At 41.6% G+C, this 23,276-nt stretch overlaps 3 protein-coding genes across 3 annotated transcripts; all 3 read left to right on the top strand.

The window, feature by feature from the left end:
- Nucleotides 1-310: 310 nt before the first annotated feature.
- On the top strand, nt 311-6,198 carry LOC147182202 (elongin-B-like). The gene is made up of 4 exons (XM_086058218.1): nt 311-581; nt 2,725-2,859; nt 5,233-5,341; nt 5,436-6,198. Exons 1-4 carry the CDS (start codon nt 579-581, stop codon nt 5,546-5,548), a joined length of 360 nt encoding a protein of 119 aa, XP_085914344.1. The 5' UTR covers nt 311-578; the 3' UTR covers nt 5,549-6,198.
- A 773-nt stretch (nt 6,199-6,971) lies between these two features.
- On the top strand, nt 6,972-10,829 carry LOC147182201 (uncharacterized). Its single transcript, XM_086058208.1, has 3 exons — nt 6,972-8,017; nt 8,108-8,339; nt 9,896-10,829. The coding sequence occupies exons 1-3, from the start codon at nt 7,787-7,789 to the stop codon at nt 10,606-10,608; spliced, it is 1,176 nt and encodes a 391-aa protein (XP_085914334.1). The 5' UTR covers nt 6,972-7,786; the 3' UTR covers nt 10,609-10,829.
- Nucleotides 10,830-19,847: 9,018 nt separating this feature from the next.
- LOC147182200 (uncharacterized) lies at nt 19,848-22,636 on the top strand. Its single transcript, XM_086085250.1, has 4 exons — nt 19,848-19,961; nt 20,037-20,369; nt 20,606-20,718; nt 21,576-22,636. The coding sequence occupies exons 1-4, from the start codon at nt 19,895-19,897 to the stop codon at nt 21,660-21,662; spliced, it is 600 nt and encodes a 199-aa protein (XP_085941376.1). The 5' UTR covers nt 19,848-19,894; the 3' UTR covers nt 21,663-22,636.
- Nucleotides 22,637-23,276: the final 640 nt, after the last annotated feature.

Below are 23,276 nucleotides of genomic sequence, written 5' to 3'. Positions count from 1 at the left end.
TAAAATACAGTAATTGGCATTATTGTAACTAGTGAACTGACAATTTGCTGTCACCTGCTGGCTGTAGTTAAAACTGCATGATTGCCAAAAGCTGTTTGAAACAAAGCCTCCGTGAATATGAACACATTAAAATTATGTTTTCAAAACGAATGAGGTATAGAGCTTTTACGTTTAGACACGTGACAAACCTTTACACATCGAAAAGAAACACGCAGTCTGACGTCACAGAAATGAAGCCTCCACTAAAGACGCGTTGTTTAGCCTTGACTACACTGGTTGCGTTCAGGACAAGACCGATCATCTACGAGCTCACTTTTATACAAGTATCACTAAGTTAATATTGACGCGTTAACATTAACGCGCAGTAGTTTGAGTACCGATTAACATCCCTAAAGGTCGCCGAGATTCCCACGATAGCCATTTATGAAGAGGCCCCGCGGCCAGGGGGGCAACTGAGAAATTCCGACAGTCGAGCATAGTAATTGAACGCCGCATCAGCTGTCGCTGTGCAGTTGAGGCGTTTTTTCCCCTTCTTACCCCCCTGCCCCCTCCCCTCACTGTGCAATCGACCGCTAGACATGGTGAGTGCATAAAACACGCTGATCACGTTATATGTATTCGACGACAAAACACAACTCTTTTGGTTAGGCGCCGAATGTTTTTAATGTGTTTTTAAAATCACGTCAAAGAGGAAGCGAGTATGTCACCAACAAGCCGACGTTCACAAGAAGGCTGGCTTTGTTTAGCTAACGGACTGATTCTCAGCGTTGGACAGTTAATAATATTCAACATGGCGTTATTATTTTTAAAGAAAGGAAATAAAGTCGTCGGTGATAATCCACAAAAGCGACAAATGTTTTGGCGCATGAAGCCGTTTTGGACGAGTGTCCAAGTGTAATTGTAGACAACAAATACAACTAGCTCAAGTTAGCTCAAGTTGGCAGTTTAGTAACCTTTGGTTTTAAATGTTGTATTTACACCGTTTTGTGGGCCAGCTAGTCATTAAACGCCACATAACGCTGATTCGGGCAGTTTGAAAAAGGAAATTGATATTAACGTCTGTTTAAAACTTGCTGTGTGTGTGTATGTGTGTTAACGTTGAGCTAAGCTATAGCAATTTAGCTCGTCACGAACCCCTTATTAACGCTCTACATCTCCAAACGACGTATATTTAAAAAACAAATCCGGCCGCTCTTTCGTGTTGATACAGTGACGTTCCGTAATATTATACGATATAAGAGTTGCCGTTGATCAAGTTGTACCTACCGAGTTGCCGAGTACACGGCGTTAGCTTCATGCTAAGCTAATTAGCGTGAACTTGATTATTTTATAGGCATCGCTGAACCGTTTAGAGCCATTACCACTATTTTGTGTACATTAAAATATGTTAAGACGGCATTTGATTGTCTGTATCTTGTGAGTTACCAGTTATATGGACGCTAGTTTAATTAATAATATTTCAAGATAGTATCATTAAAGTTACAGTGTGTAAAATTTAGCGCCATCAGGTGGTGAACCTGATGGCAATGATATGCAAAAAATAATAATTTCCAACAGTGTCCCCTCGCTAAAAAGCGGTTAATTTTTTGCGACCTCGCTGTATTGCAGATTTTTTTCGGTTACAATTTTGCATGTATTTTTTTTAAATTTTTACAGTAATGTATTAGCTAAAGTATTTAGTATTAAATGTATTAGTATTTAGATGGCGGAGGAAAAGTGGAACCGTACAAGGGGCTTTTTTTTTTTTAAGGGAAGGCGCTGCAGGAGAAAGTGTATATATGTATATCTATATATATATATATATATATATATATATTGCTGTTTTTGTTTCCATTTATAATTATTTTTTGGGATTAAATTTTCGAATTATATATTTTTTTATATCTGTTTTTATTTTCACTTTTAGTCATTTAATTTATTTAGTCATTTATCATTTACTCGCTGAGTCCCTTGGTGTGGGCTCCCGCTGCTCGAGTCCCTCTGTTTTGCTCTCGCTAGCATTTACTACCGTCACCCGCTAGCCGTTCTGGTTAACTCTTGCTTGCCGGGCTGCTCGCTTGCTCGATCACTCGCAAGTGTTGCTTTTTTCAGCAGACTTCGTTCAACATCGCAAAGACATTTGCCACATACTCTCAATATACCTCGTTATGCTCTCAAACTGCAATTTTTTTTTTAATTCACAAAGACATTTTGAATATGTTCAAAATTTAATGGCGACAAGAAAAACCGAGAGCATAAAGAGGGTTTGAGAGTGTCTTTGCAACATTGAACAAAGTCTGTCGAAAAAGCAACTCTCGCTACACGCACACACCCTCGTAAGCCTGCTCTGCTCAATGAGACACGGGCTTTTCGGATCAAACTAAAAGTACCGTATTTTTCGCACTATAAGACGCATCGGATTATAGGGCGCACTCTTGATTTTTGAGAAAATTAAAGGCTTTTAGTTGCGCCTGATAGTGCGGAAAATACGGTATGTATAACTACCATATTCATCCTTTGTCATAGTGGCAAGGTTACATGATGGTTTGCAGTGCAATACTGCCACCTCTTGGCATTTTATAGCTATTGCAAGTGTATTTAAATGTGCGTTTGTATGGAATAATTCTTCGCTTTTTTATAGTTTGCTCCATTTCTGGTCGTCAGTATTGTGGTGGAATTACGAGAAAGCCAAAGAAAAAACTAAATGTATGAAATTGAGGGTAGCTCTCTTGTCTTTTCTGCCAGGACGTGTTCCTAATGATTCGGCGTCACAAGACGACTATCTTCACCGACGCCAAAGAGTCGACCTCGGTGTACGAGCTGAAGCGCATTGTGGAAGGCATCCTCAAAAGGCCGCCCGAGGACCAAAGGCTCTATAAGGTAAACTGACCAATATAGAAAGAAGACGTTCGTATTTTGTAGTAGAACTAGAGTCAGTCCCGAAATAATTCCAATACAGTAAGCCCCGTTAGTTGTAGGGATATTTTGTGACGTTTGGCTAAGCTACCAAGATAGCTCGGCAAGAATTTACTAACGTTTAGGGCCACAAGACTGCCACATGGTAATGTGTATATGATACAGATGGCAGGGATTTTCCTGCGTTCAAAATTCGGAAAAACTCATTTTTGTGCCGCCTCCAGCCTGTGTTTGGCAGCAATGTATTTTAACTGCAGTTCCAGCGTTGCGCCATTATGGAGGTGCTTTAATCAAAAGTAGTGCATCGGAAAGACCCAAAACAACAACCGAAGAAGAAACCGATCACGGAACAACTCATTCCCTGGTTTTAAGCGAGATAGAGGTGCGCTCCAGCTGTCACCAAAGTCATAAGAATACAGTAATAACATTAAACATAATAGTGTTTTACAACAATGATGAACTATATTTATAATTGAATATGTACTAGTGGATAAATTTTTAATGAGTATATTAAAAGAAAAAGATAAAAATATAGGGATGCACGATATTCTGCTATTTTCAGCCGATACAATAAACCAATAATTTAGGAAGTGCTGATGTTGATAACCGATAAGCAAGCCAATAATTGTTTGCAAAATTAACTTGAATACAAAAATGCTTTTGAACCCTAATATAAGTTTAACATGTACAACTACATGAAAACATTGTGTTTAAGCACCATGAAGCTGAATGTTATTGATCTCTCTGCTTCAAAGACAACCAGTAACTCATTTTGAGTTTGCCAAAACAAAACAGTCATGTTTTAAAAATGCAACAAAAAACTGCGAGGGTAACATTTTGGGGAGTGTTGTGGAATTTTCCGTAGTTGGGCGAGGTGAATAAAACAGTCTGTGTCTTTTGGGTTTCTTTATATTTGAACCTTCAAATATACACAAGTCTTACAAATCAGTCTACAAGAAGTGATCTGAAAGTGTGTGCACTAAATTATCATGAATGATTTTTATGCAGCCTGGTTAGGGTTTAGGTGGAGAAAGGGGAAGGTCAGCTAGACAGGAAAGCAAGCAGTCTTTTCCGAGCAGGTTTATCAGCCAAGGTCATTTGGGTATTGCTTTGTGTACAAGAAGTGAAAAGCCCATTAAAGAAAATACAGGTGTCCACAATACAGTATAAACTTATGTTAATGTGCGTTAAAATTAGTGTTGTTCCGATACTCTTTTTTGGCCCCTGATACCGATTCCGATACCCAGCTTTGCAGTATCGGCCGATGCCGATACCATACTGATACCTAAGTTGTTGTTTTTTCTCAACATGAAAAAGCTGTCCTGCTGTTGGTTCAGATCATTCAAGGGCCAATAGGATATCTTAGCTCGGCATGCAGTGAACATGTCACACATCAGTGAATGTTGTGCATGAGCAAGACACAAGATGCTGTATCCAAAGTCCTATATTAGCGCCGGAATTAATGGTGTCTGCATATTACTTGTTAGTACTCACCGATACCACAGTTTTAATGTCGCCATGATGCATCTTCTGTGAACATGAGATTATCCTTTATCTTGATAGCGGATGGTTACTTTAAAGGTAGCACAGGTTGTGTTTGAGCAATAAACATAACTGCTTGCATTAAAGTAAAGCATTTAATAAGTGTTTGCGTATGACATTCTGAATATTTCTTCATGTCAAACTATTGGGGTCATTTTACCCCCATTTTAAATGATGCAATTAACTGATAAAAAAAAAGAGGATGAGCATTTGCAGTGGATCAAAAAATGTTGAAGACGTACTCATAACATTAAATGTCGAAAAAAATTAACACATAACGGTGCTCTTTAAATTTGGCGAGCAAAAAATGTTGATTAAAAAATCATTTTTAATTCGAGCGACTAATTGTGATTAATCAAAGATGTGATTAATCTTAAGAAATGTAATGGTTTGACAGCTCTAAAAATATTCATCAATTCATTTGGTAATAGTTGTCCATTAATTGTCTATGATTATGTCCCAATATTTATGGACCTGACTGCACAACAGTATTCACAGGTTCTCTGCAAAATATGACAGTATTCATTAATTAATGTAGCTTAGTTGCTAGTCTTGTTTTATCATAAAACCTGTGTATTTACTGTATGCCTGTATTATATTGCCCCCTGGTGGCCAAGGATGAGGTCTGAATGAATAGCAATACTTTAGTACTACTTTTAATATTACAAACACAAATCTTTAATTGGGGGGGGGGGTCACAATTACATAATTTTACCCGAATGTTTTAGCTCTATTATTATAACGTCAAGTGTAAAAAGTGACATGCTGACTACTTGTGCTATTTTTGATTTTCAGGACGACATGGAGCTGGATGACACTCAGACGCTCGGAAACTGCGGCTTCACCAACCAAACGGCTCGGCCTCAGTCCCCCGGCACCGTGGGCTTAGCTTTTCGCCTCAGCGGTAAAACAAACTTTTTCTTGTTGTTCCATCAGATAACTATGTGTGTGTGTGTGTGTGTGTCGTGTCTTAAGTTCCCGACTTGACTTCCCTACAGATGATTCATTTGAGCAGCTGAGGATGGAGCCTTTCTCCACCCCCCCAGAGCTCCCGGACGTCATGAAGCCGCAGGACTCGGGCAGCACAGGCAACGAGCAAGCCGTTCAGTGAGAGGGGGGGAGGCGCACAGGAAAATTCATGGGGGTTGGGGCGGTGCAGAATTTGGGGAAGCGGAGGACAAGATCTCCAGCTGGACAGAAGCAAAAGACGGGTTGTTGTTGTTGTTATGTGAGCGAGCGGTGCATTTGTGTGTGCATGCTAGAAAACGTTGTCACAGCCCAGACTGGTCGCAACACTGTCACCTGCTCAACACCAAGCATCCTATTTAATTGATTCTTTACTTTTGAGCTGTCGTTAAGCTGCCTTACTTCACTGTGAGTGTGTGCGTGTGTGTGTGCGCGCGTGTGTGTTTATTGGCTTCAATGACGGCATCGAGCAGGAGAGACCTTTTTACGCTTTTATGTTTGTATTGATTAAACTATTAGGATTTCACTCCTTTCTTTGGCCCAAATAGTTTGTTTTTGCCCTTCCAAGAACAAATTAACAGTGAACAGTTCCTACAACTAGTGATCATATTCATGCCAACAAACATTAACCAGCAGGCCAAAAATATTTAGACGAAAGAAATGTATCCTTGTTTTCCCCCGTTTGAGCCTCACTATCTCAAGTTTGTTTTTTGCTTGTATACTATTTATACATTCATGCCGACCCCCCCCCCCCCCCTCCCCAAAAATAAAGAAATAAACACTTGAAAACTTAAAGTGAAAGTATTATATTTATGGTGGAGACATTTGCAGTAATAAGATGAAAAATAATTTTGTAGAATGGCCTTGTTAACTCGGTCCAAAGTTCCTGAACGCGCCGCTGTCCTTGGTTTCTTTACAATCCTACTCATGCTTCTTATATTTTTTATGTTCCCTGCTTGTGGTAGCATAAAAAATGTAGGTATCAGAGAAGTCCATGAATACACCACAGCTCATTTTGATTTGACTGGGGTTCCTGAACACACCGCAGCCCACTATTTACTAGCGCGTACACAGACCTCCAAGTCTCTGGCTCGTTTCTTGAAAGGTTCTGTAATGTTCCCCATGAAAACACAGCACTAATCTGAATATATTACTGGATAGTCTATACGCCATACATGCCCGTGCAGGCCACTGAAGCCACAGGGCGGCCATTTTACCCCTCCCATCTTGCAAGCAGACTATATAAACTATACGTATACGTGCAGATTAGACATATACAGCTTGTAGGCTCTTAGTATGGGGCAGGGGTGGGGTGGTCACTATTTTTTAACAAGTGGACGGTATGTGCTGCTTTGAACACCCCCTTTTTTACAGTGTTCCCTCTTTTTTTCACTGGGGTTAGGTTTCAAAAAATACCCGCAATAAATGAAACCTGCAAAGTTGTTAGCCTTGTTTTACATAAATGTTTTAAGGCTCTAAAAACCCTCACCACACAGCTTATACATTTTTCTCATCGAGGCATTTAAATTTTCTCACATTTATCTCGTTTAAATATTTTCAATGTACAAAGTACAAACCATACATTTTATTAAATATGTACATTACTGTAAAAAAAAAAAATGCATGCAAAATTGCTCTAAAAAAAATCCATTAAACAGCTAGGCCGCGAAAAGTGAGCCGCGTTATAGCGAGGAAACACTATTCGATTTGGCAGAGGCATCTTTGGTTGAATTACAGGTAGAATTCTTTAATAAAAAAAATACATTTCCTTCTGCAAACATCATTAAGCATATAATGTATACATCTATTTAAGACAAGTAGTAAAATGTCCTAAGTCCTCAAACATCATTAATCATGCTGTTTTCTACTAAATTCTGTCTCAAATCAAATGTTTTTCAATTTCGATAGGCTCGTATGCCGAGAAACGTTTCTTGGAGTGGTAATATGGCGACCGCGCGGCTTCAAAAGTCTTGGCCTATCGGCTCCGTTATCCAGTAATAAATACAGATCAGTGGAACGCAGTAACTTAACGGTGCTACGTTAGCATTTAGCCAAAAATGCAAACTTTTATTGATCACGTCGTTACATTTGATCAGATTATTTTTTACTGACGCTTATTACCTGATTGTTCCTAAAACGGTGTGGTGCAGCAGAAAAGTTATATATGTTAGGGTTACATTCTGGACTGTCCCTGAACACACCACAGCCCACTGTTTTTACTACAATAATTCTCAAGTTTCCTACACTTTCTGCTGTTCCCGAACGCCGCGTCCGTTAGCATATAGCTACTTAGCTAACAGTAAGGACACATGGGTTTTTCTTAGAGAAGCCTCGCTGAATTATCTTTTAAAGGCCACTTCTCATTCTAACTTTATCTGGGCAAATGGACGTCGACGGCTGTGTTTTAGCTGCAGGCCGGGCCGTCCTGGACCTGGTGGACCAGGAGTGGCAGCCTCTGTCTGCCGTCGAGCTGGACCAGCGGCTGGACCATGCCATGGAGGACGTACTGGAAGCGGACTTGATCCACAAAGTTAAACAAGCAAGTGAACCTCCGCCAAGGAATGACGCCACTACTGCACCCTCCAGTACCAGGGAGGAAGAGGAGGCAGTCAAGGTGAGCGCCATAGCATCACATCACACATAGCAAGCCTTGTATATTAACGGATGACGTCACAACGTCATGTGATTATCCATCCTCACTCAGCATGTGACTGCTCTCCTGCGGGACTCCCAATCTCGAACCCGCGTTGCGGGTCGTGCTCGCGTGTCTCTGACCCAGACCGTCCCGCTGTGTCTCACCCTGCTGTCCAGCCGCGTCAGCTACCGCACTTTGTCCCGCCTGTACCGCTTGGAGAAAGGCAACATCCACCGCATCTTCTTCTTCTTTTGTCAGTGTGTCAACACGCTGCGGGATGAGCACATTCGCTGGCCCCTGGGTAAGGTTTAAAATTTGTGAGCCGTAATGGTGTAATGGCACAAGCAGATTGCGCAAAAATATCACCGTACAGCAACCACGGCAGGGATGCACGGAATATTGAAAACAATATTATCTAAAACACAAACGGGTACTGGGTGAAACTAAATACAAAAACATTGGTGAAGACGCTGGTTTCCTCGTTACCTACAATTTAAAAAACCCCGCAGATTTTCACAGAAGCGTATTGCATTCACTTGGGGGAAAAAAGTCCTGTTTACTGACTTTTCTGATTTGAGGGGGGGGTATTTTTATTTTAAAAAAAAAAAGTTTTTTTCTTCCGTTTTATTCAAATGTTTTCCCTGTTTTTGAGCAATTTTTTTTCAGTTTAAAAAAGTTTTTTTCCTCAGTTTTTCTGATTTTTTTTCTGTTTTTCTGAGTAATATATCCCTGTTTTATAAAATAAAAATTTTTTTTCTGAATATTGTTTTTTTTCTGTTTTATTGAAATGTTTTTTTAAAGGGGGTTTCCCCTCAGAGATTAGAAAACAAACCACAATACAGTATACACATTCATTCCTTTATTGAGAGCCCATAAGTAAACATGACCATCTTATTGCATATGGAGGTATGCGGGAAAGTGTCCGTTTCCGCTATTAGCGAGTCTGCAACAAGTCACTTGTAGTTCAGAGGTCCCCATAAAATTACTCTGAAAAACAGAACACCAGCTCTGTTTTTCAGAATCATTTTTTTCCAGTTTTTTTTTAAATATTTTTTTCTTGTTTTTTAAAATAATTTCCCCCGTTTTTCTGAATACCCCCCCTGTTTTTCTGAGTAATTTTTCCTCCTGTTTTTCTGAATAATTTTTTTCAGCCTGTTTTTCGTAATATTTTTTTGACAGAAAATTTTCCCCCCAGAAAAACAGAAAAAAAACGGGAAAAAAACAACGCTCCCCCAAAAATTTGTCAGAAAAAACAGGAGTTTTTTTTTTCCTTCAAGTGAATGCAATACGCTTCCGTAGATTTTTATCCTGCTCTCATTTCCACTAAATCAAAATAGCATGGAGTTTCTCGCCTGTTTCACACTCAACACTACTCCAGTTCAAATAATTCAAATTTGTATCTATATAATCAAGTGTTTTTCTTTGTTTGTTATTGACGTGCTAAACTGTGGGTACAGATTACTAAACTGTGGGTACAGATTAGTTAAACTGTGGGAACAGATTAGTAAACTGGGAACAGATTACTAAACTGTGGGAACAGATTACTAAACTGTGGGTACAGATGATTTAACTGTGAGAACAGATTAGTTAAACTGTGAGAACAGATTAGTAAACTGTGGGAACAGATTAGTAAACTGTGGGTAGAGATTAGCAACAACAACAAAATCATACCATGGCACCAGAGGAGCTCCGTAGTATTTTACCACTCATTCATTGTCTGTATTTATATTTTATTTAATCAAAAATCAAAATTACAATTGAATGTGCTGCCAAGATTACAGTCAACTCTGGCGCAGTAATTCGGTTACAATGCAGAAAAATTCCGTCTTGATCATGGTTGTGACGTTTCCTCCACAGGCGAGGAAGCAGAGTCCATCCTCTTCCCTCTCTCTGGAGTGCTGGAACAGGAAAACAAGTGGGCGGGAGAAGGCCGACGCATCCCTCGGGTGTTGGGAGTGTTGGGGCACACCTGTATTCCCATCCAGATGCCATCAAGTAAAGACAGTGCAGAGCCAGAAGTGAAGAGGCTAAAGAAGACGAAAGACCGTCCCGTGTCTTGGATCCATCTTGAATTGGTGTGCGACCGTAGGGGACGCTTCATCAACTGCTGCATTGAGAGCAGCCGGGATGCGGACCGAGGCCGCGTGCTTGGCTGTCAACTCAAGTGGGAATCTCACCCGATGCCTCCGGACTCCGTGCTAGTGGCCCGCGCTGGATACCCGCTCACCGCTCACATTTTAACGCCGTATCCAGGACCATGTGGGATGCGGGAGGAGCGCTTCAATTCCGCATTGGAGTCGCACTTTCGCATCCTGGACCGGGCTGTTGCGGGCCTAATGGGACGATTCAAGAGACTCCGGCGGCTGGATGTCGGGAATGACAGCCGTGCGAGAGCGGTGGTGTTGAGCGCCTGCGTCCTCCACAACATGCTGATGGACGTCGGGCACGTGCCTCATGGAGAAGTTGAAGAAGCGGGAGGTTTTAGTTTAGAGGGAGGAGGTGAGCAGGATGAGGCGGGTGTATGCCTGCGGGATACCGTTGCTGAAATTTTACATTCTGGGAATTTGTGACAGCTTCTGTGAGATATGTTTTACTTTTCATCTGACTGTATATATACATGGTATGTATTTTTGCCAGCACACATTGGTCTGCCTGTGCCATATATATACATTTTAAACTAATAGAAATATGGCTGCATCTTTTAGTCATTAATACAATATTTTCATAATTCATAACTTTTATTTAAAATTAAAAATATGTATTGTACTGTAATAAACAAGTGTGATATTGATTTGTGTTAAGGTAATTTTTCTGCCACTAGATGGCATAATTGCATTTGTAAGACATTGGTGATTCAGCTCAGTGCATTTTTCTTTTCATATTAAGAGCTATCTAATCTTTAACATGAAGCAACTTGTGAAATTCTGCACATTTTTAAAATTGTAAAATACAACTTGATCCCAGCCTCCACAAATATATGCATTATTATAACATTTATTGTTGCTCAATTTTGATGTGGGCGTGTCTGTTGCGTTGCGGTTGAAATTCCCCCAGTACTGGCTTTCCAAGTAAGGGGCAGTCATTAAAACTCATTAACTGCCATTGACGGCTATAGACGTCAAAAATTCATTTGAACTATTGCTATTAGTTTCAATTTTTTTCCCACTTTTGTTAAGAGTATGAAAATCTAGGAAAAAAATATTGTAACTTTTGAACAAATATAACATTTGTGATTAATCGTGAGTTAACTATTGAATTCATGGAATTAATTACAATTTAAAAAAAATAATTGTCTGACGCCTCTAATTTATGTATTTATTTTTCTTGAGAGAGAGCTCAGTCTTGTTCATTCGGTAATCTTACCGATTCAACATGTCATCATCATTGCACTCTTTTTTTCCTGTCTTTTTCTTGTTTTGTATGTGCGTTAGTATGTGCTTGAGTATGTGCATGTGCGGGTGTGTGTGTGCATGCGTGTGAGTGTGTACTCATTAACAGACAGAATGACTTCAGAAAAGCCAGATCACATGATGTGTAGGAGAAGGAAACACTCATTGTGGTTATTCGGCAAAAACAGACCAACAAAAGAGGATGTATTTTTAGTTTGCACATGATATGCTTTTTTTTCTTTTTATTTTTGTTTGTGCGTGAGTATGTGCATGTGTGTGTGTGTGTACATATGTGCGTGCGTGTGTACTCATTAATTCACCTAAAACCTATTAAAAATCCCATATTGTTCACCTAAACCGAATACTTCATAATGCAGCTGAATCGTAAGGTTGTCAGGAGACCCGAGGAAGGATCAAAGAAAAGAAAGAAAAGTGAAATACAGCACCGACCAGACATTACCTACTACCCACCGGGGTACCAACCAGAGTCTTTCACCAACCCCAGAAACATCTAAATTCCAACAAATTAGGGAGACTTCAAGAGACCAAAGGAGAGACTGAGGAAAGGAAGGAAGGATTGATGAAGCAGAGTGAGATCCACAGACATCAGCCTCCACCGATTCAACGACCAGAGGAAGAAGCAGATTGTGTTTGAATTTCGATAGATGCTTGTGTGGTGGATCTGGCATGCATGAAAACCTCCAGAGGAGGGGAGCCGTCGACCCCGGCCAGGACAGAGCAAGCACAACCCCCCAGGGCCCTCCAGGCCACGGCAGCGCCAAGGCACAACCCCCGGGCCCCGCAGGGGCCACCGACCGGAGAGCAAGCCCAGGAGCCAGCAGCGCCCTCCACCCCAACAAGGCCCGCGCCCCAAGCCCAACACAGCAGAATGGGGCACGGCAGGCCCGCCAGGCACTCCACCGGCCTACAGCCCCCGCACCTACACCTCCCGCCGCGTGGTGAGGCTGAACACTGGGGGCAGAAGGGGAGATGGGAGCACTGGGAGACGGGCGGCACCCCTGAACCCCAGGCCCAGCGGGGAAAGGCGGTCGTCACGCCAGCGTACCTAGTGAAAGCTAACCCTGTTACTGAGTTCGCCTTTTCGCCGACTGGCAAACTCTACCCCTACACCGTGGATGTGACCCCCAAGTCAAGTCATATACGTGTGTGTGTGTGTGTGTGTGTGTGTGTGTGTGTGTGTGTGTGTGTGTGTGTGTGTGTGTGTGTGTGTGTGTGTGTGTGTGGGGGTGTGTGTGTGTGTGTGTGTGTGTGTGTGAGGCAAGTAGGGGTGTGTGTGTGTGTGTGTGTGTGGTACATTAAAATTGGGAGCAGGTGAGATGGAGCAGAGGGAAATGATATCCCCCCGGTCCGATCCACTTGCTTCCCAGACGTGTCAGTAAGTCTATGTGGTGCATTAAAAAAAAGGGGGAAACGCGGTGACGCGGCGGGTATACAGATGGGGGACCGCAGCACTGCTTAATACTGTGGTCTGCCCCAACCGATGCCCCCCCCCCAATTGTGGGGTGCATTAAAATTGGGGGGCTGCCGGTTGGTCGGGGTGGGGGTCGGGGGGGGGGGGCGGCTTTGTTGGGGGGGGGGGGGCGGTGGTGGGGGTTGCGGGGTGGGGGGGTGCTGGGGGTGGGGGGTGTCTGGGGGATTGGGGGCATGGGGGCGGCTGGGGCTGGGTTGGGGTGGGTGGCGGGGGTGGATGGGGGGCGGGGGGTTGTGGGGGGGGGCGGGGGTTGGGGGCCGGTGGGGTGCCTGGTGGGCCTGCAGTGCCCCGTCCTGCTGCGTTGGGCCGGGGGCGCGGGCCGGGTTGGGGCGGGGGGCGCTCCTGCTCCTGGGTTTGCTCTCCGGCCGGTGGCCCTGGTGGGGCCCGGGGGTCGTCCTTTGGCGCTGCCGCGGCCTGGGGGGCCCTGAGGTGTTGCGCTTGCTCTGTTCCGGCGGGGGTCGACGGCTCCCCTCTTTGGTGGAGATTTTCATGCATGCCAGATCCACCACACCAGCATCTACCGAAACTCAGACACAATCTGTTTCCTCCTCAGGTTATTGAATCGGTGGAGGCTGGTGTCTCGGATCTCACGCGGCTTCGTCTGTCCTTCCTTCCTTTTCTCGGTCTCTCCGTTGGTCTCTTGAGGCCTCCCTGATTTTATGTTTTTTGGATTTGTTGGGGTCTGGATGTTTCTTGGGCTGGGGAGGAGTTCTGGTGGGGGGTGTCTGGTCGGTGCTGGATTTCACCTTCCTTGGTTTTCTTCGGTCCCCTCGGGTCTCCTGGTGTTCGATTTAGGTGAACGGTATGAGATTTTTTTTTTTCTAATAGGTTTTCTGGTGAGCTAACAAACACACGCACGCACGCACGCACGCACGCACGCACGCACACACACATACTCACCCACACACACAAAAAAAAAAAAAATGTATGTATGTATATATGTATATATGTATGTATATATGTGTATATATATATATATATATATATTTAAAAAAAAAAAAAAAAAAAAAAAAAGAGCAATGATGATGACATTTCCGAATGAACAATACTGAGCTCTATATAAAAAAAAAAGAAAAAAAAAAGAAAAAGAAAAAAAAAAAAAAAATTGGAGGGGAGTTGTAGGGGAAAGACGGTGTCTCCACCCTACTCCACCCCTCCAAAGTGTGTGTTATGTGCCCTATGTGTCTATTAAGTGTATTGTGTAAAACTAGTGCAGTTAGTTAAGAGGAGGGACCAGCGGCCCCCCCCCCAAATGGGCGGGGACAGGAGGCGCACCCGCCCACCACAACCCCACCCAACCCCCCACCGGTTATATGGGAACAGCCCGGCGGGGCGATAGGGCTCGCCGCAGGCTCACAACCCACCCCACCCCCCCAACCCCCCCACCACCCCCCCCACCCCGCTCTGCCCTCTGAGCCCCGAGATCCGGGCCACGGATGGAGAACCCGGCCCAGGGGAGGGAGAGGAAGGCGTACAGGGGAGGGTGGCGGGACGGGGGGAGGAGACAAGAAGGGCAAGGGGCAGCGGCAGGGCAGCAGAGAGATGGGAGGAGGAAAGGTGACGAGGGAGAAAGGACAGGGAGGGCGGAGGAGGTAGAGGCGGCAAGGGGGAGGGGAGAGAGAACCAAAGGGCACCCCGGAGGCCCACAGGCCCCGAACCGCGTCGCCGGGCCTGAAGCGACGGACTGCGCCGGGGCGGGCGCCGCCCCTGACACCAGGGAGAGCACCGCAACGCAGCACCCCCCAAGAGACCCAGGGAACGGCCAAGACGCAGCTGCCACCCAACAGAGGGGCAGAGCCGTCCACGCTAAGCCAGGGGGGGGGGGGACAGCACCTATAGAATTAACCCACTGGCATGCAGTGAATCCGAATATTAACCCTTAGTGCCCATTGGAAGTGAATCTTGAGGAGTTGGTGACTGTAAGGTGTTGTTTGATGTAGTCTGCTCGATCCTGCAACTGGGTTCCTGACTATAAAAACACAACCATTAGTTACAAATTGCCAAATACAGAAACATCAATATAAGTTATTGCGATGTGGTGGCTCTCGCTAACAGGCAGAATTAAGTTACCAGATTTAGATTAAAATATTCAATATACGCAGACCATGTTTCTATACATTTTTATATTTGGTTTTTATTTGAGGCAGATATTTTTTCCATTAAAATGTGATTTATGAGGAGGTTAGACCATTGGTTGATATTCAGAGTTTGTTAATTTTTCCAGTTAACAAGAATTCGCGATAGTAAGGGCTACAAGTGTAGATTGAAATTGTTTACGTGGTAAGTCAGTTGTTGTTAGGTCACCTAGCAAACACAAGTTTGGAGAGAACGGTATCCTACAGTCCAAGATAGCGGAAAGTTTTTCCAAGACTTTAGTCCAGAAATACATAACCGGAGTGCATAACCATAAAGCATGATAATAAGTGTCTGTAGTGTTTTGTAAACACTGAAGACAAATGTCGGAGTCTGAAAGTCCCATTTTCTTTATCATATATTGAGTAATGTATGTAATGTACAATGTTTGTGTGTTTTGTCATTTTAAATACGTTTTCACAAACTTGAATCCAAAAGTCAGATTCCGGAGGTATAGACAAGTCTGTCTCCCATTTCGAGGTGGGTAAAGACGTTTTATCAGTATATGAAAGTAACTTATATATTTTTGAGAGTTTTTTTGTTGTTGTCGGAGAAAGCTTGGTAATATCTTTAGCTAAAACAGGCGGTTGGAGCGTACCCCGAAGTGTTGGAATTTGTTTCTTTATCATACTTTTAACTTGCAGATAATGTAAAAAAAATCCGTTTTTTATTTTGTATTTTTGGAGCAAGGATGTATATGATATAAACATATTATCTGAGAAAAGATGGTGGAGATGCGTAATTCCTTTCTGCTCCCACACACCTAAGTAAAACGATTGGTTGTTAAGTTGAAAGTCGGGGTTATGCCATAGGGGAGAAAGCCCGCAGGACTCCACTTGGGCATTTGTAATTTCTAGTGCCTTCCACCAGGCAGTCAGGTTGGCGGAAATCATTGGATTTTTAAAACAATTGTGTCGCTTAATCGATGTTGTAATAAAGAGTAAATCTAGAAGTCTGAGGTTATTACAATCCTTCTGTTCTAGTTCCAGCCAACAGTTAGTATCTCTGTTGGGTTGTGCCCATAGAATGATATATTGTAGCTGGTTAGCTATATAGTAGTGCATACAATTTGGTGCCTCAAGACCTCCTTTGGATTTACTTTTCTGAAGAGTAGATAGACTAATCTTTGCTTCTTCTTTTTTTATTCCAGTAACATTTTGTAAGTCCAACAACTGGGACCAGTTAGCCGTAGGTTTAAATGGAATCATTGAGAAAAAATAGTTTATTTTGGGTAAAACTTTCATTTTAATGGTGGCTATTCGTCCTATTAGAGAAATAGGAAGATTATTCCGGCGCTCCAAGTCACTATAAATGCTATCCAGGAGTGGAGTAAAGTTTAAATGAATTAAATCAGTTAATTTAGGTGAGATTTTTATGCCTAAGTATTTTAAATTACCTATAGGAAATGAGTAGTGTGGGTCCTGGCTTGCAGGGTTCCATGAATTTTCTGTAACAGGTAGAAGTGTTGATTTTGTCCAGTTAATAGAATAATCTGATAACTGTGAGAATAAGGCGACAGTGGGCATCCCTGTCTTGTGCCTCTCTGTAGAGTAAAACTCTGAGATATAATCCCATTAGTAGTAACTGTAGCTTTAGGAGAATCATATAATACTGACACCCATTGAATAAATGACTTCCCAAAGCCAAATTGATTTAAAACAGCAAAGAGGAAGGACCAGTTAACTTTGTCAAAAGCTTTTTCTGCATCCAATGATATAATAACTGCCTTTATATCATGCCGCTGTGACATGCTAATAAGGTTAAAGAGCCTTCTAATATTATTAGTAGAGTGACGACCTTTAATAAAGTCTGTTTGGTCGCTATGAATGATTGTCGAGATTACTGTTTCTAGTCTAGATGCGAAAGCTTTAGCAATAATTTTAATATCATTGTTAATTAGTGAAATCGGACGGTAACTTGATGGAAGGGTGGGGTCATTTTCTGGCTTTAATAAAAGTTTAATTGCTGCTGTATTCATGTGTGGAAGTATGTAACCATTAGTTTTAATTTCTGTTACTACTCTTAAGAATAATGGAGCAAGCATTAAGTAAAAGTGCTTAAAAGATATAGTCGGATATCCATCCGGGCCAGGTGCTCTGCCATTAGGCATACTATCTAGAGCACTGTACAGCTCGTTTATAGTAAGTGGCGCATCTAACATATCTTTATATTCAGTAGTTAACTGAGGTATATTTAAGCTACTGAGGAATAATATATTTTTTCTTTTTTTTCAAATTAGGGGTATCAGGCGATTACATTTTTTAATTGTAATTAATCACATGACTTCACTAGTTAACTCAAGAGTAATCACAAATTTTATATCTGTTCTAAATGTACAATCATTTTTTTCTAGGTTTTCATACTTTTGTTAACAAAAGTGGGGAAAAAAGTAAAACTAATAGAAATAGTTCAAATGAATTTTTGACGTCTATAGCCGTCAATGGTAATGAATGAGTTAATTGCGCGTTAAAAAAAATTGTGGTGCTAAAGGAACTTTAACTAAAAATTAACGCACTAATTTTGACACCCACAGCCATTTTGCCACATGCTATTTATTGAAAAATAAATTAAATCACAGTTGCTCATGCTCAGGTAATGACCAACCACGGCTCATCCGTTTTCTGAATTTGGTCATGTGACGTTCACAAGCTGAGCCATGATTGGTTGTTACCTGGGCCTTGAGCAGCTATGATGTGATTTTCAGTCGACAGTATGTCGCAAAATGGTCGCCCACTGAGATGGTTAAAAATCGGTGGATTTTGCCTCTTACATGTCCATAAACACTATGAATCAGAATGCGATCTTTGTGACTCTTTCTTGCCTGCACGACATGGCCATTGGGGGGCAGTATAAAACACATGCAGAGACATGAACTTGAGTTTATTACTCTTGGTGACTCAGTAAGCTGCAATAATAGTCGTTTTTTTTTGCAGGGTATTAAGACTTTATGACTGAATATTGCATCTGTTTACATGTGTGTTGCGTCACTTTTAGTGTTCAAATATCTATTCCAATCCCGCTAATTAGATGGTGATAGGAATGAATTCCAGTCGCAAATAGCGAAAAGCTGAAAACCCTAATTGACACCCTTCCTCAAGAAAGCTTTATACAAGCACAACTTTTGTCAAAGTGCAGCTCCTTGACTGTGTTAGATTATTAACATTGTTTTTCTGTTTCAATTTATATTTTTCAAAGTGTTTTTGATTTTAGTTAGATATGTTACAACTGTTCTCCATATGTTAGTTAATCTATAGTTTTTGTTCTTTTTCTTGAGGAAGTAAGGTTTCTGTGTCCATTCAGATCAGGGGTGTCGGGAACTGCATATCAAAGGGCGTTCATAAATATCCCTGGAGCCCAGGAATTGAAGTAAGATAAAAATGAGAGGTGTCTGACCAAATGGCGTCTGCGTGAATCCCTGGTGCCAGGAGGCGCCGGGAGCCAATTGTTTACCCACATCTGTTGTGGACTAAAATAACTGAATGTAAGATATTCAAATTGTATTTCACTCTGCTGACAGGACAAGATGAAAGGGGGGGGGGGCACAATCTCTTCCTCAAAGGCTGTACTCTGTGTGGGGTTTATGGGGGCTGGCAGGAAATGCCACATGTGGTGCTCGGTCTGTTTGGGCAAAAGGTACTTCTTTGTCGAAATGGGGGCAGGAACTGTTTTTGTATAAATGTATGCATGTACTTTGAGAGAGTTACATTTTGGGTCAGATGCTATGATTGAAGCAGGCCCTGATGTCTTTCAGACTCTGAAATAAAGCTGGCAAACTTGTTCACAGATTTCAACTTTGAGTTTTATTTGAACACGCAGAAATCAAAGAATTGATTTCCAACAACTGACAACATCATTCCTTCCTTCACACCTACTGTAGATGCTTCAAATACTTTCACTTTCATTGCCTTACCCTGGGCACAAAAACAGCAAATCTAGGAGTTTTTCAGTGAATAAAAAAACAGCAAATTTGTGAATTAGTGAATACCGAACCACAAATATGTGGGGGTTCACTGAATGCGTTTGCTCTGTTGTCTCTAGAGGACACTGTAGTGCCAAATGGCAAGGCAAGGAAGCCGCTTAACTAACTAAAGTAGCTTAACTGAAAGAATGTACATTGACAACATTTAAACATATTAACAGAAGACTTTAAAACTGTTTAAAAGTAAAGAAAAGTAGGTTTCTAGAAATTGCTTCATCATAGGTATGGGGGGGAGCAAAGTTTCTACACTGAATTGAGTGCTTAAACTTGAGGTTAATTTCACTTCTGTTAGCAGCATAACATCCAATTACCGCTTCACCATGTTTTCTTTGAAATGGCAAACTTCTGCTGGTCAAAGGACCACGGAGGTGGCAAATCCAGGTCCAGAAAGTTAAAACCCTCCCACAGTTTGGCTTTAGTCCCAGGTGCTAGCTAGTTGACTCCCTAGCTAGCTCCCATGGTGCTTGTTTACCGTTTAGGGAGCGAGCTAGCTCGCATCAGGGGCTCAAGCCAAACTGTGGCAGGGTTTTTACACTCTGGATTTGTTACCTCTGAAGAACCACCAAAAGCAGGTATTTATCCTTAATTATGCACTATGCAATTTTTCAATTCAAATGTTTAAATTTTTTTACATAGAAAATCTCACATCGCTACAATAGATTATAGCTATTTGTTTTAAACATTTTGCTAAGCTTAATGGGAACGATCCATTTTTTTTTGGTGATGTTTAATCACACACTAAGTTCACATCAGCTGCCAAGAGGTGACAGGATGCTGTCGGTATTCAAATGTGCGGTGATGTGGGGAAGACATACAGACAGATCATATGCATTTGCTAGTGTGGCTTTAGAGCTCAACTGAACATGTCTGCTGTGTGCTTCGCTTTCATCACCGTCCTGTGCTTGTTTGGCACAACTCCGGCTGAAACAGGTAAGGCTTATCCAGAGGAAAAGGATTCCTAACTATTACAAACAGATATGAAACATCAATTTGCCTCTCCCTCAGTGGAGAACAATACCACAGTGATATGGAGAGCCATTGGCGGATCTGTGTCCATCCAGTGCAGACTTTCTCAACAGTGCCAGAAGATGACTTTGTTGAAAGGCCTCAGGAAGGAATCTCAAGTTCTCTACATGACATCCAAAAAAAACACCATCGCCGAGGAGCTCAGTGGCAGGCTTAGGGTGGAAGGAGACTTGCCAAACGTGGACGTGGTCATCTCCAAGCTGACTTCAGAGGACACAGGGCCGTACTGGTGTAGCTACGAGTGGTTCGACGACCAAATCTCGGACAAAAAGGTCGCGGACGGCAAAGGCTCGGTGCTGCTGGTCATTACAGGTGAGCGTTTATCATCTCATCATGACATCATCATATCAAGGACTAGATCAAATCGTCACAAATGAGCAATTTATGAATTTAGTGCCTGGAATTAAGTGTACAATATTCTATTCAGGAATATATGTATACAAAGTTAACATCATAATGGTGGACAGTGTTTGGTTTCTACTCTCACCTGTGACAAAAAAAAAATCTATTTTTATTCGGGTTGTTTCAAATATGTGTATCACTACTAGATGAGCAGCAGTGTGGCAACACAAACAAAAACCTTCTCCTGGTGATCGTTGTGGTTTCGGCTGCAGTGCTGTTTGGAGTCTTCATCGCCTTCCTGCTATGGATCATACCCAAGGTGTGTGTGTGTGTGTGTGTGCGTGTCTGTGTGTTTACACCATATTTTCTCATCGTGGCAGGGGGGCTGTTTATTTACTCAACTGAAAGGAGTTCCAGGTTGAGGTGTAGAGAGCAGTAGGTGGCAATTAGGGGTAAGGTATCTTTTAATGGGAGTGGCTTTTTGTGAACATCAGCTTTGCAGATGCCATTTGTGCAGTGCATGTGACGCGTGTTGTGGTGTTGTGTGTTTCAGTTTGCAATCTATGTCCGAACTGGATTACCGGACTAGTCCCTCTTAATCGTGGGCCAGTCTCTTAGGGTAAAATGCTAGGTAAATAATAACTTAAAAAGCACAAAAGAGGCCAGCCCACCGGGCATCTGCCCTGAATGCCAGATGGCCAGTCCAGCCCTGGTTGTGGTTGAGGCCATGACAGGTGGCATCAGTCACCGGAAAAGTAATTACAGCCACCGAGTGGAGTGGTTTATTTGAGATGAGGCATCATCCTGTAATTAATTGAGTTTTCCGGACAAATATTGCCTGATTAGCACATTTTCACCTAGGGGTGTACTCACTTTTGTTGCCAGTGGTTTCAACTCAAAAGCCGTTTATTGTATTAGGAGACACTAAATTTACACTGCTGAACAAACGGCACTGACCGCTTGTAGTAAATAGTCATTTATTCTGTGTTGTGCCATGAAAAGACAAGAATTAATCTACAAAATATTATATTTCTCTTTTTTTGGTGAGGTATGCCAGTGGAATAAATGATGGGATTTGTGCGTTCCTAATTTGCATTTCATGCCCCTCGGTTTAGCCTCGTCACCGTTTACAAGATCACCCCAGCTTATATTAATCATACTTCATGTCATTTTCAGCTGAAAAGGTGGCATGGCAAATATAGGCCACGGCACAGAGTCACCAGTGACATTTACGAGGAAATGCGTGGAACTCTGCGAACGTAAAGACATTCTGTAAAGGCCTGCAAACAAGCGGTTGCAGCAACACTGCATGCATGAATGGACCAATCAGGTAAATATTCTGACTGCGCTATGCAATTTGCATTGGGTTGTTTTTACAGATGCCATTGTCCCTAACTACCAAGTACTTGCTTGTGATACATGTACACATGTGAAAGTATGCGACATTTGCGCTCACCGGACACATCATTAGGTACAGAATACAAAAACGTCGGACTTAACAATCCCGAATGCTTCGTTTTGATTGACAGTCGTAGTGAGGAATTTATTTACCGTGTTTATTATTTTAGTTGTACAAGATGGTATTTAGGTCATTAATCCAAATATTAGAAATGACACTCAGCGTGGTTTTGCACACACCGTGTTGAATTATTGCCATTCTAATACTGAACATTATTATTTTTATAGGTAGAATCTTGGAAATCTGTCTTGTATTACATAATGCAGGTGTACCTAATGTTGTGTCCGGTGACAAGCTCTTCTTTGTAAACTGTATTGCCGTATGACATCATTTAGTATTAAAGAATTGTCATTTTGTGTTAATATTGTATGACATTTATTCACTCTAGGTAAAAGTGAAGACAAGAATTCAATAATTCTTTATAGGGTGTCAGGCAATTACATTTTTTAATTAATCGCATGACTTCAATAGTTAACTAATAATTAATCACACATTTTATGTCTGTTCTAAATGTACAATAAAATGGACAATAACAATTTTTTTAAAAATACGTTTTCATACTCTGGTTAACAAAAGTGGAAAAAGTGTTAGAAATATGGCTGCATCTTTTAGTCATTGATACAGTAATTTCATAATAATTCCTAAAATTTTGTAAAAAGACAAAATGTACTGTACTGTCAAAAATTGATGTGATATTGATTTGTGTTGAGGTCATTTTCTGCCACTAGATGGCATCATTGTATTTGTAAGACATTTTTAAAATTGTAAAATACAACTTGACTCCAGTCGCCACAAATATATGCATTATTATTAAATTCATTACTGCTACATTTTGACGTGGACTTGTCTGTTGCGTTGCGACTGAAATTCTTTCCAAGGAAGGGGTGGTCATTAAAAAATGGTGGTGTATGTGTATGTATATATATATATATATATATATATATATATATATATATATATATATTAGAAGCAGGTGTCAGGAAAAGGTAATTTGTAATGTACTGTATTCCATAAATGACTCAATTTATGCCCATATTGTACTTGAGTGTTCAATGTGTGCAAAGTAAGTATACAGCTTCATGAATATTCCAAAAGTAATAATAATAATAATAATGGATTTAATTTATAATGCACTTTTCATACATTAATATCTCAAAATGCTACAAAGTAAAAGAAAAGTAGTCGAGTAAAAGTCAAAACAGTATCAAAAGGGATGAACAATGACTCAGTGAACATAATCCAAGGCCTATCAGACGCCTTGCTGCTGTGATTTAATACACTGTAATCATCGTGTGCATTTTATGTAGATCAGAATTGGGAAACTTCTACTACTTCTAACTTCTGCGGGAGAAAGAGTTGCTCACCTGTACTGCAGTTCTGTCTTTTTTCGAACTCACACGGTGAAAAGCCAGCGAGAA

This window comes from Leptonotus elevatus, chromosome 1, assembly GCF_054856555.1.
Source record: "Leptonotus elevatus isolate MCC_2025b chromosome 1, RoL_Lele_1.0, whole genome shotgun sequence".
Classification (NCBI taxonomy): domain Eukaryota; kingdom Metazoa; phylum Chordata; class Actinopteri; order Syngnathiformes; family Syngnathidae; genus Leptonotus; species Leptonotus elevatus.
This window is presented reverse-complemented; position numbering and strand designations above follow the sequence as displayed.

Excerpts from the sequence above, each read along its gene's own strand:
- LOC147182200 (XM_086085250.1), top strand. The coding sequence starts at position 19,895 with ATGTCTGCTGTGTGCTTCGCTTTCATCACCGTCCTGTGCTTGTTTGGC. Across the intron at positions 19,962-20,036 it reads CACAACTCCGGCTGAAACAG|TGGAGAACAATACCACAGTG; the intron begins GTAAGGCTTATC and ends CCTCTCCCTCAG. Across the intron at positions 20,370-20,605 it reads GGTGCTGCTGGTCATTACAG|ATGAGCAGCAGTGTGGCAAC; the intron begins GTGAGCGTTTAT and ends TATCACTACTAG.
- LOC147182201 (XM_086058208.1), top strand. The coding sequence starts at position 7,787 with ATGGACGTCGACGGCTGTGTTTTAGCTGCAGGCCGGGCCGTCCTGGAC. Across the intron at positions 8,018-8,107 it reads AGGAAGAGGAGGCAGTCAAG|CATGTGACTGCTCTCCTGCG; the intron begins GTGAGCGCCATA and ends ATCCTCACTCAG. Across the intron at positions 8,340-9,895 it reads GCACATTCGCTGGCCCCTGG|GCGAGGAAGCAGAGTCCATC; the intron begins GTAAGGTTTAAA and ends TTTCCTCCACAG.
- LOC147182202 (XM_086058218.1), top strand. Across the intron at positions 2,860-5,232 it reads AGGACCAAAGGCTCTATAAG|GACGACATGGAGCTGGATGA; the intron begins GTAAACTGACCA and ends TTTGATTTTCAG. Across the intron at positions 5,342-5,435 it reads CTTAGCTTTTCGCCTCAGCG|ATGATTCATTTGAGCAGCTG; the intron begins GTAAAACAAACT and ends ACTTCCCTACAG.